The 16020-nt window shown below is 39.1% G+C and overlaps 1 protein-coding gene across 1 annotated transcript; it reads left to right on the top strand.

Moving 5' to 3' along the window:
* The first annotated feature begins 14240 nt into the window (after nt 1-14240).
* SMIM38 (small integral membrane protein 38) lies at nt 14241-15185 on the top strand. Its single transcript, XM_058850941.1, has one exon. It carries the CDS (start codon nt 14241-14243, stop codon nt 14370-14372), a length of 132 nt encoding a protein of 43 aa, XP_058706924.1. The 3' UTR covers nt 14373-15185.
* Nucleotides 15186-16020: the final 835 nt, after the last annotated feature.

Genomic DNA, 16020 nt, shown 5'->3' with positions numbered 1-16020 from the left:
AGGATTGTAAATTGTTCATGAGATAATTGTTGTTTAAAGTATGGTCCAGTTGCTAGTAGACATAAAAATGGTGCCTATGTTCTTCATCACTGTTAAGCAGAAACTCAAACTGGAAGCTCTGTATTTAAAATAATAAAAAAGTAAAAATCTATGGACTCATACTGAGGAAGAGCTATTTGGAACTGTTGTGAAATGTCTGATTATTTATAATCCACTCAGACCTGGTAGAATGAGGTTAACACATGTCAAAGCAAAGGCTAAGGAAATTCGGAGTCACATTTCTGCCCCTAGATGGAGTATTCTGCACACTGGGTTGGTTTTTTAATATGTATTTTGGGAGAATGGAGCTGTGTTGGAAGACTTGAAATGCCTCTTGTTTTGAATTCCCTTTACAGTGTATCAAGTGCTGCCCATTGGGACTAGACTAACTGGGTCCCAGAGACCATTTAGAAGAGAAAAATCAAAATAAAGTTTGTTTATATAATTGATTGAACATTATAAAGGCCACTGTGCTTTCTTAGTTTCTCCTATTTGTTGGTGATAGATACGTGTGTTAAAATGCAAGAAGCCTATGGCTTTACAAAGTGTCACTAATTACTATGAAACATCTGATATTAGCAGCTTGCAGTGCTGGATGTTTCTGTGATTTTCATGGTATTCCCTTCTATGAGTTTGCTGTGAATGCCATGGTAACCTTAACTGCTTGTAAAACATTTTAATAGTGACCACTGTAATATAGTGGTTGTGTGCAAACAGCATGCACCACTGCTTCAGAGGTGTTTGGAACACTTTGTTTTGGTCACAATTGGAGTAAAATGTTGCCAGACTTCAAGAACTGAATCCTAAACTCGCCAAACAGGGAGCTGAAAGTAAGGTCTCCTGTTCTGCAGCTCTTCTTTGATCATCTCTGGAGTTTCATTGATACATTCCTGCCCAGCACTCACATGCTTAGTGAACCATGGCTCCAGAAAGCTCAGAGCTGCTTGGGAAAAGCACTTGGCTGCAGGCGCTGGATTTGAAGGGGGTGGATGTCAGATTAGAAGCCAGCTTTTGAAAAACCTCTCTTGTTTTGTGTGTGTGAATGAGAATTCAGCTGCGGGCTCTTAGCTCAGGTATGTTCTCATGTGGGCTTCTGGTTTAGCCTGCTCTTAATAGGAGAGACCAGCTGTAAAGTTTGTCTCTGGACCGGGAGCTGAATTCCTGCAAAATCTGTGATTTTCGTTTGGATCTTTTTAGATATGATATAAATGCCAGCAGCTTCCTTACAACTGTTCTTGAAGCGCAGAGCAGAATTTAGAGCAGACCCTTGTGAGTTAGGGAATTGCACAAGATATCCCTTCTCAGAACAGAAAGAAAAGGCCCAACAAAACTTAAGCCATCTGACTGGAGTCCTGAGAAATGCTTTCCAGCTTTCAAAGAAAGAAAGGGTCTTAATTCAGATTTGCCAGAATTGTCTAATTAGTCCCTTTAATGCCATGCACCTTATAGTCTGTGCCACCGGATTCGTCCTATAAATGAGACGATGGGCTAATTCATCTTGGCAGCAGTAAACAGACCTTGTGATTGTCCTCCTTACAAACACCGGCCTGATTTTAGGAAAACGCTTTGACCAAGCCTGTGTCCCTGCTCCCTCCCCCGCGACGCCCCCTCTTTTTCTGAGTGCTGCCTGTGCTTCTTGCCCTCCTTCTTCCCCACCACCCCAGCCCAGCCCGTCTCACACACAGTAACATACCTCACACATTTGCCTCTGCTAACAACAACCTGTCAGCTCTTTCTTTGCACCGTGCTAGGCGCCTTTTGTTTCTGCAGCCCAGCAAGCCTTGCAGCTGTTGTCCGAGGCCTGCTCTGACAGCCTGTGATCAGTCAGCTGCAAAATCCTCCCTGAACAACTCGGTATTCACAGCTCTAATCGGGCCAGCGGACTGTTTCCTCCTCTCTCGCAGTAAATCTTTATCACTTGCGCTCTGCTCGTCAGTTCGTGGCGCCAGCTCTTTGGGCTGCTCTATCCCTTTCCCATACTCTGCTGGGCTGTGTGCTCTGAATGCTAACTCCAGCCTTGTTTAGACTCAGGGCTGTCTCAGTGCTGCAATCCACACGTTGGGAAGGTCCAAATTCCAGCTCCCCCCACCTCCCGGCTTTTAAGCTGGATGTACCTTAAGTTTGTATTGCTCCAAAGGTGAAGATATCAAAGGCTCCCTCCCTTCTTCCCCTCCTTCAGCCTGTTTCATACTTTGTCCATATAAGTTAGTTGTGTGATTACCTTTCCGTTTCCTCCCAGCAGACTGTTGTGCTTCTGTTTAAGAGCTGCCTTTGGTGAGGAGATGAGGGTGAGCTGCCCAGCCTGGGGAAGCTGGTGATGGCAAGAGAAAGCCTGGGGGAGCTGGCACAAACCTTAATTTGATCTCATGCCCAGGCCTATTAACCCTTCTCCTAATGGTCCCCCCACTGAGGAGTCGGAAACACATTTCCTTCCATCCTGTCCCTGACTTGATGCCATCACAGTCTTTTAAAAGATTTACATCAAAGATGGCGAATTGTGAAACAGATTTCCAGAAAAAAAAGAGGATCAAAGTTTGCTTCCATAGTGCCCTCAGCTGAGCTGAGGAGAGTCCTTGGAGAGTTTAGGGTGGAGGTGTCTGTCAACGTGGAGTTTCTGAGGATTTATACTGGTGGAGCTAAAAGAACAACTTTATCTGTGCCTATTGCCTTTTAGAATGCAGTGTGAAAACTCCTTCTGCCTCCTTTGGGAAAACACTGTGGGTGTTATTTCCCTGTATTTGGACCTGGGATTGTAGATGACAGATTTTGCAAGGAGACTCAACTAGCTCTTAGGTAAAGCTTGCTGGAGACCACTTTTATAAAATAAATTATTCAGGAGGGTTATTTCAGTTTATAAGGAACCTGGGAAACTTTTGTCTGAGCACTGGCATGAGGGCCAAAACTGATGTGTTTTAATTTTGTCTCTGAAACTGAGTCCATCTCTGGCACTGGAAAACCTGTTTCTCTATCTTCATCAGCTTTCCCCACCTTCAAGTCTTTGTTTCAACAGTTCCAGGTGTGTGCGTGTGCATGTGTGAGCAGGGGTGAAAATTAACCCAACACAGAAATTCCTTTAAGAGTACAACATGAACCGGCTTTTAAAATGTTGTTTCTCTTAGCTTTATGAGGCAGCGGTAAAATAGATGCCCCTTGGAAAATCTGGGTTCAGTTCTATTCAGACTTTCTCTGCCTCAGTTTCTCATCAGTACAGTATTTGCTTAGTCAAAGATAAGCACGTGGATATGGCATTCTTACAATTTTTGGCATTGGTGGTCCGTTTGAGTCAGTAGAGAGATGCCATCCTGGTGGGGCTCTGTTGGCTCCCATTGATGCTTCCAGGTGGGATGTGTTTTGTCTCTATGTAAACAAACAGACTTGTAAACACCCTATATACTTCATTTGGGAAAATGGCTCAGATTTTGCTGGTATTTGCCATCAAAGTGCCTTTCTCAGTGTTCTCTGATGAAACTAAACGTGTGTGAACAGGATTTGAAACTGGTTCTTTTTCTGTAGGCTGTCCCCAGGGGTAGCAATAGAAATACCATCTTCAATAGTATGGAGTGTCCTACAAATAAGCTGATTGTACCAGTTCATAGAATGGAATCATAAAGTAGATTGGAAGGGACCTTTAAAGGCCATTTTTTTCCTGTCAAATAGGAAGCTACTGGACAGAGTTATTTTGTGATATGATTGACTTATATTTTATGAAATACTGATGCTTCACCATGCTTGGGGAGAGTAGGATGGGCAAACCACTTGCTGTCCCCTGCACAAAAGGCAGTTGATTTTAATTTGTTCTTGAAGAACTTAATATCCCTAAAACTTCCGTGCGTATCCTAATTTTTTTTTATTTGTTTACTTTTCAGAAAACTCATTGGTAGCTACAATTTACATGTTATCTGATAAGGTAGAAAGAAATATTTTTGCTTTAAACTACTAAAGAAGATTCCGGGAGTCTGAATTGAAAGTAAATGGAACAAGAAGTGAAGACTTTCTCAAAATTATTATTATTTTTTTAAAAGTGAAAGCAACTCAAAAAGACAAAATGCAAAGAGAATTTTGAGTCTCTTCATGCAGAAGTAAGCAAGGATGTGCACAGCTTATCTCCTACTTTCCACAGTAGGTTGCCACTTGTCCTGGTTCTCCTCATCTACTGATATTTGTGCCCTGAAGTGAGGGGTTTTTTTGAAGGGTGCAGCTGATGCTCATCTTGGTATGGTTGTAATTTTGTGGTGGTTGGTGTTGTGGGCTTAGAATGTTTAATTGGGAAAATGTCTGGAAGTTGTTGAAAGTTTTTATCTGTTCTTTTCGTCAGAGCTTTGTACCATAGGGGAAGACTCACAGGAGGCAGATCTTCCTAATGAGGGAATGTATTGCTGTTTTGCAAATCCTATATGAGTTCTTTTGCTTTGGAGAGGTAAGTTCAATCCTCATTTTTACCCAGACCACAATGAAGGCTCTGTACCTTTTTCTGTTGACTGGATGCGAGAAGAGGACTAGTTTATGGCTCTGGGATTAACAGGATGAGCAGAGTTTGAGAACAGCTTGTCTGTTCCCTGTTCCAGATTGAAAGTGCCATGACTCACTTTTCCTAATGCATCTGGATGAATATATTGGAGCAGGATCTTTTATTACTCTGCTTCTTTATTTTTAAGGAGCAACGTCAGCTGTTTTTTCCTAGCTCCTCCCATATTTGTGTTCTAAGAAAATCTCAGATGCCAACGATTTTCTATTGATTTTTTTTTTTAGAGTTGTTGCACAGTAATTCCATTTGAAAATGGTCTTTAGACTAGGAATTTATTTGCCTCAGACTTTCCAGAAAAAAATCTACCTTGACATAAAGTTTGCACCTGTGAAAGTTCAAGAAAATCTGTTTAGCTTTTTCTGTGTGATGGAGGGATTCTGCCAAAATTGAGTTTCATATGAAAGACTAGTATAAGCATGGATAGAGTGCTTCCTTCATTGCTATATTAATGTATAGTCAGCCTCATAAAGAAAAATATTCCTTATAAAAATGATTTTTTTTGTTTCTTCTTTAGCTACTCAGGATAAAATATTTACAATTAATCTATCATGTTTAATTTTTTGAGTCACTTTTAGTCCTCACATTTCCTGTACATCTTGAAAAAAAAAAAACCATGCAAAAGATGAGCAAGGAATAAGGGGAAAAATTATAAATTCATCCATTGCCTCTTCTACAGACATTTTCTTCTCCCCTTACTTCCGAAGTTAAAAGAAGGAATGCAGGGCCATGCAGTGTTCGTTAAAGCTGATGGAATATCTTTCTCCCTCTGGGTATTTTTTTAATCAATGTTTCTTTATACCATTAAGTCATCTCCTCTTTTTTCATGGCTTTTTTTTATTCTGAAGAAGCCTTGTTTTGTACATTTCCGTACATCTTGATGTTTATTCTAAGAATTATGGCCTGATCACTTCCTCTCTTTTCCTCAAAATTTCTGTTGTTTTATCTATTTTAAGTGCCAGAGCACAAAGATAACCCCATCATAGTTCTCTCATTTTCCCCAGCAGTTCCACCCCCCTCCCTCCCTGCAATGAAAAAATGAAAGGTCTCATGGTCTTACAGATTTTCTTTATGCTTATTTTGGCCTACTTGCAACCCAAATACATCATCACGCTATAAGACGGCTCTCTAAGGCTCTTGGATCAATTAAAGGTAGCCCTATTCATTGCCAGTACAAACCTTTGCCTATTAACTCTTTCAAAGGGCATTTGTCATCACAAAAAGCTGTGAATGCTGTCTGGGTACATTGATTAAAAAAAGGTATTGTTTTAAGGCTGCTGAATATCTCAATTAATTGTAATCAGAGGATAGCTTGTGCCTGTAAAAGGATAGTTACCTTTCACCTACTTGCTTTATTTTCTGTGTTTTAAAAAAAAAAAAAATCTCAGATGTACCTCAAGCATGCTGTTTTCAGGGTACAAGAGGACTGCACTTTCTGATCAAACAGTAATTTAGGACATTATTTTATAAAGCAAAATAATTAGTGTGGTAACCCAGCATGTATCTGCTTGGCCTGTGATCAGCCAAGAGTGAGTCAGTGGAGCAGCATTGCTCCTTGCCAGCAGCTATCCTCCTTTTCTTCCCTCAGAAATCCAGGGTCTGTATCCTGGAAATGCAGAAATCCACCCCAACTCTTCATGCACTGAACACATGTGCTCAGCTCGAGCCCATGAATTGAACATTCATGCAGACTTTACACAGCACTGTTTGGCAGGTTAAGATAAAACAGGGTAACATTTTTTACACCAGTAGTTCATTTGCCACAATTGTTGTCTCAAATGACTTCAAACAGTTTCTTGATGTGTTCTAAATCTCTGGGAAAATGTCCTTTTCTGTTGTTCCCTGAATCAAAACTTTTCTTTCAGTAGTTAATCATAAAAATTTGGTTTTCATTCAAGGAGACCCTTTTGAAAATTAAAATCAGCACTTTTCCTTGGTCTTCATGCAAAGTTTTTTTTGTGCTTCTTGCTTTCTTTGTTTCTTTTTCTGAGGAAACAACATCATTTATATTTAATTTAAAATATTTTGTTCAAATCACACATTTTTTATGTGCATTTATTGGAGGCATTGAGGTATAGACAGAACCCTTCCAGTCACATGTCTTGATGGTACAGCAATGGCTTTCATCATCTGACCCTCACTCTTCGGAGGTGCAATTCCAGAGAAGATGCTTTTCTTTCCATATTTTTGCAAATACCTTCTTACAGAGATGAGAAAACACACTGACAAAAAAAATAAATGTAAGTCACACTTGATAAAACATGCTTTTGTGCTTGAATAAAATAGTAGCTACAGTGCAGGAACTTTTCAGGTACAAAAAATATTTATATATATTTATATTTATAAATTAATTATTTATAAATTATCTAACATACCAACCATGGATATGAAATGGCTCATGCAGTTTGGTCATTTGGAAAGCAGGGCAGTACCATGGCTGGGAACCACCAGGCAAATGAATCCCCAACACTCACACTCAGCTGGTGGTTTGCTTGATGAATTTTGTTATAGGAAATCCTTGCATGCACAGATTCTCAGGGAAATATGGCAGACTCATGTAAATGCAAGTGGTATTGTCCTCAATCTCTTATTTTCCAGTGAATAATTGTACTGGACAATGTATGGCTTGAAGTGAGAATATGTTTATGGTTTACCTAACTTTTTCAGAAGCCAAGATGATACATGCACTTCTGTTACTGGTGATTTCTCTCTATGTGTCTAGATTTACATGAAGTACTTCTTGTGAGTATTTTATCTCCTTTTTAAAATTTTATTGTTAGAAAAATGCTTCAAAAATTTAGTTATGTCTCCAAATTACTGTACAGTAAGTGCATTATTATAATTGCTATTTCCCAGATGAGGAAAACCAGTCTAATAAAGATTAAAGTTCCAATTCAAGGAGAGGCAGAAACTTAAGCACATCTTTTAATGTTCCTGTGATTTTGGCATAAGCAATTGTGAAGAGTTTCTCTGGGATGCTGTCAGAGGTGAAAACAATATGCTCTGAGTTGCAGACAGTACCTCAGCCACAGTACTGCAAATTTTTCTTGTTATGCTTGATAAAAAATGTGATGCAATGGGATTGTCATAGAGGAGAGAGATTTATTTTTGTAGCTAGTTACTCAATATATATACTACGGTATTGAACCTCATTTTAGCATGGAGGTCAATGAAGTTCTAGCATTTTCCTTTAGCTTTGTAGATTTCTGCAGAAGTGTGCAGCATCTTTTCTTTGGTCAGGTGTCTCGGAAATAAAGTCGGAGAGGTAAATCTGCATATTTCTCCAACGGCTGTAATAAGCATATGTATTTGTATATAATGGCATTGTGTGTCTTGCTCTATGTAACATTTTCAAGTGTCTGTACAAGTAGGAGATTTATGAAATGTGACTCATTTTTCCTTTTCCATGCTGTTCCAGCGGAAGAGCTCAGAATGCAATGAGAAAAAGTAGTACACATTATTAAGAATTCTGATAAAGTAGGGTGCATAAATTTGTTTTCTTTGTGAGCCTTAATCCTGTGTTGTATTGGCTTCTTGGACATGGCTAATTTATTTGGAATTCCATTCTGTTCCTGACAGCATTCCTGATTAGCAGTTTGATCACCCGGAGCAAAGTTACATACCAGCTTTCAACTCTTGTAATCTAGCAGTGTAATTTTTTCAAATGGACTCTTTTCTTTCCTTCTTTGCCCCAGCTCCTCTTCTTTTTGTGTGCAAAGAGACTTTAAAAGTAAGCAGGATAACCCATTAGTAGAATGAAAAACTTCTTCAAAACACAGTGTAATTTGCTGAAAGACTGACTTTCATTTTTGAATAGAAAAAATGAGGTTTGGAGCGGTGTCAGTGCAGCATGTGAAATATTTGCCTTCCATCACTTATAAAGGATAACAGTTCTTTTCAATAACTGCATTTTATTAGTGGGGTGATATAATCTTCAAGCAATTTGCAAGGTTTGTAGTTCACCAAAGCACATTTTGCTTATGGTTAGTTTTAGAAAGTTTGAGTTTTTCTTTAGTTGTTAAGTTTGTCACATGGTGGGCCTTGTAGGAAAATGGCAGCTGTGTCATTGTTTGCTTCTATCTGTACTGGCTTGTGCTTTCAAAACAAAGATGACCAGGACACACGAATTTAATTGTAAACCAGAGGCAGATATGGGTCTGAACTCATTTTGGTATAGCACAGGCAGAACATCATCCAAGTGATCTGGTCTGCCAAAGACACGGAGTTGCAGATGAAAAGAAAGTGAGATTTTCATCCTGTGACGTATCTGAAAGTCCCAGTCTGGTTTGTGCACAGTGAAAAGGAAACAAGGATTTTAAGTCAAGGGAGGCTTGGGAATAGTCCAGAGATAGGTGGCCACAGAACTCATCAAAAAGCTCAAACTGTGGTTTTATGCATGAGTGCCTTGACTGCATAATGTTTGAAGATTGTGATCTGTCTGGTTTGTACTGATCTTGAATTTTAGAGATCTGAAAAGCAGCTCTTGGCAAATACTTTGTCAAAACTGAAGCATGTTTATCCAGTTTTCTGTGGTTGAAAAACTGGCATTTCGTTGAAACATTGTTTTGTCAAAAATAGTACTCATTAAATTCTCTGCTGTATTGATGTGAATTCCATTAATTCAGTGGGGAAAAAAAAGTTTACTGATGGAAAGAGAGCACCAGGATAGTTTGGTTTAGGGCTAGATCATTGTGCCTGGTCAGTTTTGGTGATAATTCCTTAATTTCCCCAGCAAAAAACCCTGAGGTTCTTTCTGCCCCAAAAATTAGGCATCTAGCTGAGTGTGAAAACTTAGCAAATTGTGTATGGTCTCTCTGATCACTAAGGAGGTAATAATTACTTGATAATAAGCTGTTCTGAACTTTACATCAATCTTAAATATGTATCCTTGTTTTTTTCTGTTGAGTTACGAAGTATTTTTGTGTTTTTATATTTGTTCACAATTAGGTGGACATTTTGGGCATTACTAATCTTTTAATTGATTGGTGCCATTAAGTATCGTGGCATGTATATGATCTAATCTGCTCCTAATGGGTAATGTTCTGATCACGTTTCTAGTAAGAAATTCCCATAAATGAAAGGGAACCAAGATGTCTCCCACTGACCATTGCCCCATCCAGCTGCACATGGAGGTGGAATGAAACAGACAGCATGTGGAATGACAGCAGAGGTCTCATCAAGTCTTTTTGGAAATACAGCTGTCTTCATGCAATTACCTTTAAGACTGATCTATAAGGTTTTGTTTCATTTCCTTCTAGTCCTTTCCCTTCACTTTTATTGCTGTTTCCTGTGATCTGTGCTCTTTTGTTGTGTTTAAATCTCAGTTTCGATGCCTTTGAGGGTGTGCTGGAGTTTTGCTAACACTTCTGGTTTTATGGAGGCTGAAGTTAGTCTTAAGGGATGAAATATATAATAAATGAAGTATCTTCTTTCTGTCCTTGTTTTTGATAATGGAAATGGGCATAGCTCTCTGACTGTAGTGGGCGAAGTGTGTTTGCTGGGGATTTTCCAGGAGAAAACCAGTGAGGCAGGTGTTGACTTTGCTTTGACTCAATGCAACATTGAGTGATCTTGATATGTACATGTTATCACAGCTTACGTGGATCAATAATTGACTCTGAATGTCAGATTTTGTCCTCTAAAGCAGTGACTGCTTGATCTGGCTCTTTTAAAGTGGTATTTTGTTTTCAGTGTGATGTAGAATGCTTGCTCAGGAGGTTTCACATAATGTAACCTGGAGCAAGGTGCCTTTTTTACTCTGATAACTTTAGAAGGAATTGTGATTCTGACAGATAAGTGCTGGTCTTGAATTTTCCCTTTTTTTTTTTTTTAAGAAATAACTTGGAACTTCTTATTAGCCTTGCCACTACCTGGAACATTTTGCTGTTTCCTTTGGTAGATATCCTGACTTTTGAATGTGTGGAAAATGCAGTAAGTGAAATATCCTATTTTTTAAATTCTAGTATACTTATGTTGTGGGATGTATTTTGAACTGATATTAACAGTAGGTGTTTTATTGTACAATATTGTTGTATTGTCTGCTTTATTGCTTGTAAGTTTACCTGATATTTTAAAATTTTGGGAATATAGTGGTATTTTATGAGATTTCTTTATAAGCAAATTGAAAAATGAGATGTGAAATCTGTTGCTTTACATTTTAAAAGTCAACAAGACTGTGTAATATGTACCTTTTTTTTCCTTTAAACTATCCTTCAACGGGCATTTACCAGGACAATTAATTATGTGATAATTTAAAAGCAAAATATGAAATCTGTGTTGAAACTAGTTTAAAATTAGAGAATTTTAATAAATATAGCAGACTAGAGTAGTAATATTGGTTATGTGATGAAAACATGTTAGTACTAAATATCATCCGTCAGAAATACTGTTCTATCATGTCATTGTTCCCTGGAGAGATGACTAGCTGAAAAATTATTTTAACAAAATAAACTCTGAACAGAGAAGATGCTTTTATTGGTGATACAGAACACATTCTTCAAAAAAAACACATCATTTAAAATGGTGCCAGACATTAGGAGCATCTGTTTTGTGAAAAAGTAAATTTGGGAAAATTCAAATAATAATCCTCAGTATATAGGCTTTATATAGTGCTTTTCCTCACTCATTCTCAAAATACTTTGCAAAGAGAAGGACAGCTACCCATGTTAAACTGCATTTTCTAAAATCCAGCCACACCAGTTTTCATCTGGCATTTAAATTTGCCTTGCTCATGCTGTGCCATTAATTTTCTGTGGGAGGAAATCTCTCCCAAGAAGTGAAATACAAGCAGGAAAGCACTGTCCTTCCATCTTGGACAGCATTCCTGCATGTGAATAAATGCAGGGTGCCAAGCTGACAGCCGTGGCATGTAGGGCCAGGGAGCTGCCAGCATGGAAGCTCTCCCAGCTTTGTGTCAGCCTGTCCCAGGCACATCCCGGTGCCAGGCGCCAGGGCTGTGCTGCCTCTGTTCCGGCTTTGACACCTCACAGGGGACGCCGGAGCTGCCGGAGCTGAGAACTGCTTGTGAGCCCAGGGAGGAAGAGGCACCTGTTGTTCCCTTGGCACTGGAATGAGCCCCCAATTCATCCCTGGTGTGCTCTTAAATAGCCACTGGGCTCCTTGGCACTAACAGAGTGGGCTGGAGCCGGTGGCCAAGGCGTGGGATGTGCTGGATTACAGCTAATGCTGAGATCGGTGGTTTTCAGCAATACTGCTGGAGCATAGACAGCAGATTGCACTGCACTGGAGGAAGAGGGTTGTCAAAAAAATGAACTTTCCTTGCATCCATCCACATGGGCTGGTACACAGATACTGCGTCTCTAAAGAAAAAAATCAGATATTGTCACCTCAACCAATACTTAATTCTAGAGCTACAAAATGAGCCAGTTACCCAACTGAGTGTGTACTGTAGAGCCCCTGTCTTGCAGGGGTTGCGTTACAGCAGATAGAGCCACTGAACAGTTTGTAAAACTGTTTTTCCTGCTGGAATCCCTTTCAGATGAGATGATGATTTCCTTTTGTCTCATCTGTGTGGGTCTAGGTTTCTTAAAAGAAAAGAGCAGGTTAGAGAAACAGCTGTCAGGAATGATGTAGTTAATTTTGCTTTAGGACAAGCCAGTAGACCTTTTGGGCCCCTTTTATCCTTTTTTTTCTTTATAGCGGTAGGTGACCCTAGTAACATATATGACCCTAGTAACATATATATGTGTATTTATATGTTCTCTCCAGCCTGCTGCATTTTTTTAGCAAAATCTTTGCTAGTTGAAAGGAGCAGTCCCTTTAAACTCAGCAGCTTTTGGAATCTGTAGGTATAAAGTCATTGTTTGGTGCACCTCCTCAAAGATTCCTCCTTAATCCTGATTTTGTGTACTCATCCCTTGGTTGAGCCTTCCTGTCCAGAAGAATTTGAGTTGATTCCCATTCCTTCATAAATGCACACAGGGCTATATATCAGACTTTCTTGCCTTTTAAGCAAGCTGATCAGTTCTGACACTTTCCACCTCCATTAAAGAATCCATGTGGTAGTTGAGAACACCCATTAGTGTAAACAAACTCCTGAAACCCCTGAAAGTATTTGCTTTGCTCTGCCATTTAACTGTTTACAAAGCCCAGGGCTTTGCTTCAGATACACAGTCAATAAAAGGGAACAGACTATCTTACTTTTTTTAAATTGCATTGTAAATACGTTTCTGTTGGCTGTGTAGTAGGCAACATTTTGACTTTCATGAGGTTACCCCAATCAAGGACAAATTTGACCAGAAAGTGGCACTTTGAGAGGATACTGTCAGTATTTTGGTGTGATATTTGGCTTAATGCAGGATTTTTAAAAATCAAGGAAGCAACTCTGACACTGGGCTATTGCTTGAACCATATCCAAGTCATTTCACTTACTGCTGATCCTTCCCAGTTTTGCCTTCACAATTCTACAAGTCTAGGCCCTGGTAAGGAATTGCTTAAACATCAATAAAAGTTCCTTGTTTTCTTCTGAACTGGGTCCTGGAGTTTATACTAGTTGTAATGAGGACTTGGCATCTCTAAGGACAGCAAGGTATGTACCCTGAATTTAAGAGGAAAAGAATGTAGAATTCCCAAAGCTTTATGTCTCCGAATCAGGCTTTAATTTCTTTTTAGACAGAAAATGTGGTTTCTGGGGAAGGGAGCTTGCTAGTTAGTAAGTCTGAAAAGATCTTAGCAGTTCCAGTAATTACTCATTTCATCAATCCATCTAAAAGACCTAAACTGAGTTCTTTCCTATAGTGTCTACTTCAAATAATGCTGCTTTACATTTGGAAAGCCAAATAAGGAAATGGCATAATCTTACAGGAGTTTCGTTCCCTTTTAGTTTGTGCAGCTCAGACTTGCTGTAACAAGAACACTTCTTTCTGTGAAACCTTTTTAACATATTCGACTAAACAAACTATCTCCTAAAGAAATTAGGAATATTTTTGGGTGTGTATGTGTGTGTGCTTTGCTCTAGCCTTGGCTGTCGAGGACATTTCTTCATTTGTTGATGTACTAAATGAGCGATGCATTTTGGACAGCTTCTGTGTTCTGATTTGTTTTCTTGTGCTTTTTTGTCTCCCCCTCTTCCCCCTCCCCTTCTTCCCCTTTTCATTTGTCTAGGGGAAAAAAATCTCCTCCAGTGTTGTTTCCTGCAAAGACCATTCTTAAGAGCTCGTTGGACAGCGCAGGACTCTTGAAGTGATAGCTAATTGGTGAAAGAAAGGCCCTGATTGTCTTGAGGGAGCTGGAAAGTGCTGCATGTGCTGCTGAAAGGGACTAGGGAGAAGGTGCCTGGTTTCGCTGAGCAGCTGCTGCTGGAGATGTTTGGAGATTACATCAGCATTGGAAAAGAGGGGCCAAAAAAAAAAAAAATCCAACTTCACAGAGACAGTTTATGGAGGTTTTTTCCCCCTTCCAAAGGTCTTCTGACAATACTGTCATTGTCAATATAAGAGTTGTTAATTCTTTATGAATAGCACATGGGGCCTCTTGACTAAATAGTACGTTACATGTCCCAAATCTGTCAGCTGGACTCTTCTCTCACATGCTAGTGAGATCACTTTGATTGGAATGTTAGAGGAATTGCTGGGCAGGCCATACAGAACTGAATACTACATTATATAATTAGATCTCCCAGAGTATTTTTTTCACATTACCTCATTATTCTAGCTTAAATATGGAATCAGTCCTTTTGATGATTTTACTGGTTGCAATTATATTAATACGATTCATTTTGTGGTCCTGTCTTAGTACTTATATAGATTATAAACTGTCCCAAAGGTTTCCTGACAGAAGAAAAGAGGACTAAAGGACTTCAAAAGCCTCATTCAGATTTGAATTGACAATGTGGAGAGCTGGATAAGGTAAATGGAGCTAGAGCAGCTTTTACCTTGGGATCTGATGAGAGAGAAATGACCTTTTAAGACTTCAGCTGCATGAAGATTCTTCAGAAAGTCTCACTGATAAAGGGGAAGGAATGACAACTGATTGAGTCAAATGACTTCCTATCCAGCTTGGGCATGAATTTGTTGTTGGGAACAGATTTGTGGACTTCTACCAATTAAATGATGTGGACAAGCTGGAAGGAACCCTCTTGCTGGGCAGTCCAAGAGTGCTCAGTGTCTACGTGCCACGCTCTGGGCTGGCAGGAGCAGATTTTTACATGGCTGGTTGATTTGTTACCACATTCCTCATGGCTCCTCTCAGCTAGAAACTTTCAGTCTGTTTCATCTGAAGCTGCCAAATATTCACATTGCTTAGCAAGCAATGTATCTGAGTACTAGTACAAGGTGGATACCACTGGGATAATCTGTTCCATGGAAGACAGATTTGTGTCTCAGAGATTTTCTGATGGACTCTGGTTGTGCTTCAGTACCCACAACAGTGACAATATAAGTGAGTTTTAACGCCAAAGCCCTTCAAGGGACCTTCATGTCTAGCCTGAAATAAGCACCCTACTAGGACACTGGAAGATTTGACTGCTTGCCCAAGGACAAAGTGACTTGGGATTTCTTGGTTCACTTACCTGGCAGAAAGAAATAAATTTTTCCAAGTGAACTGTCTCCTTTGAAATAGGTGTTGTATTAAGTCAAACAACCTAAATCTTACTGCAACTCAGTGTAATACTATCTTTTAAAAACTGAATTTTTCTACACTAAAGATAGGAAAATTGTATTACCTTGCCTGAGAAATGCACTATCCTTAGCTCAGTCACTCTTTGATTTTTTTTAAAAAGTCCTTTTTTTTTGTTTCATCATTTTCTATCTCATGTGAAACTGAAGGTTACCACTTCATATACTTATTTCTTTATCTCTTGGTAGCTTACATGATGATATCAGAGTTCATCTAGGTAAAAGCCTACAGTATTCCCATACAGTTTCTGGTCCATTCATGACTCACAAACTCCTACAGGCTTTTCATTAGTAACTGCTCATCAGCCCTTATAATTTTGTCTTTTAAAGCCTCCTAAAAATCAGACATGAGAGCTGGTATGTGCCTAGGCAGTGGAACAGGGTAAATGTCAGGTCAATTGATTTCAGCATGTGATTTTATTTATGGTGGATGACCAATCTACGAAACAACCTATAATGCTTGAAGGTGCATGTCGGGTTTGAAATCCTGCCAGATGACAATAAATTGCATTTAAATGTAACTAACTTCATGTCTGCTTCTCTGATTCTTAATTTTAATGATAATTCTGTCCTTTTTGTGTTTCCCCAACACCAGCAAACCACAAAGTGAAGTGTTGTCTACTTGATGTGCAGACATACTTTTTATAACGAGTAACTGGAAAATTAGCGACAGTGATCTATTTTACTTCTTTCAGTTAATCATCGCTATTCTGAGCTGTTGTGTGTAAAACAAAGCTTGTGGAGAAAATGATAGTGCCTTTAAGAAATAAATCTTCTAATTCTTTATTTCAATCATACTGAAATTGTATATGACAGTGTCATGTT

This window comes from Poecile atricapillus, chromosome 1 (assembly GCF_030490865.1).
Source record: "Poecile atricapillus isolate bPoeAtr1 chromosome 1, bPoeAtr1.hap1, whole genome shotgun sequence".
NCBI lineage: Eukaryota > Metazoa > Chordata > Aves > Passeriformes > Paridae > Poecile > Poecile atricapillus.
The sequence above is the reverse complement of the archived record's forward strand: the minus strand, read 5'-3'. Positions and strand labels throughout refer to the sequence as shown.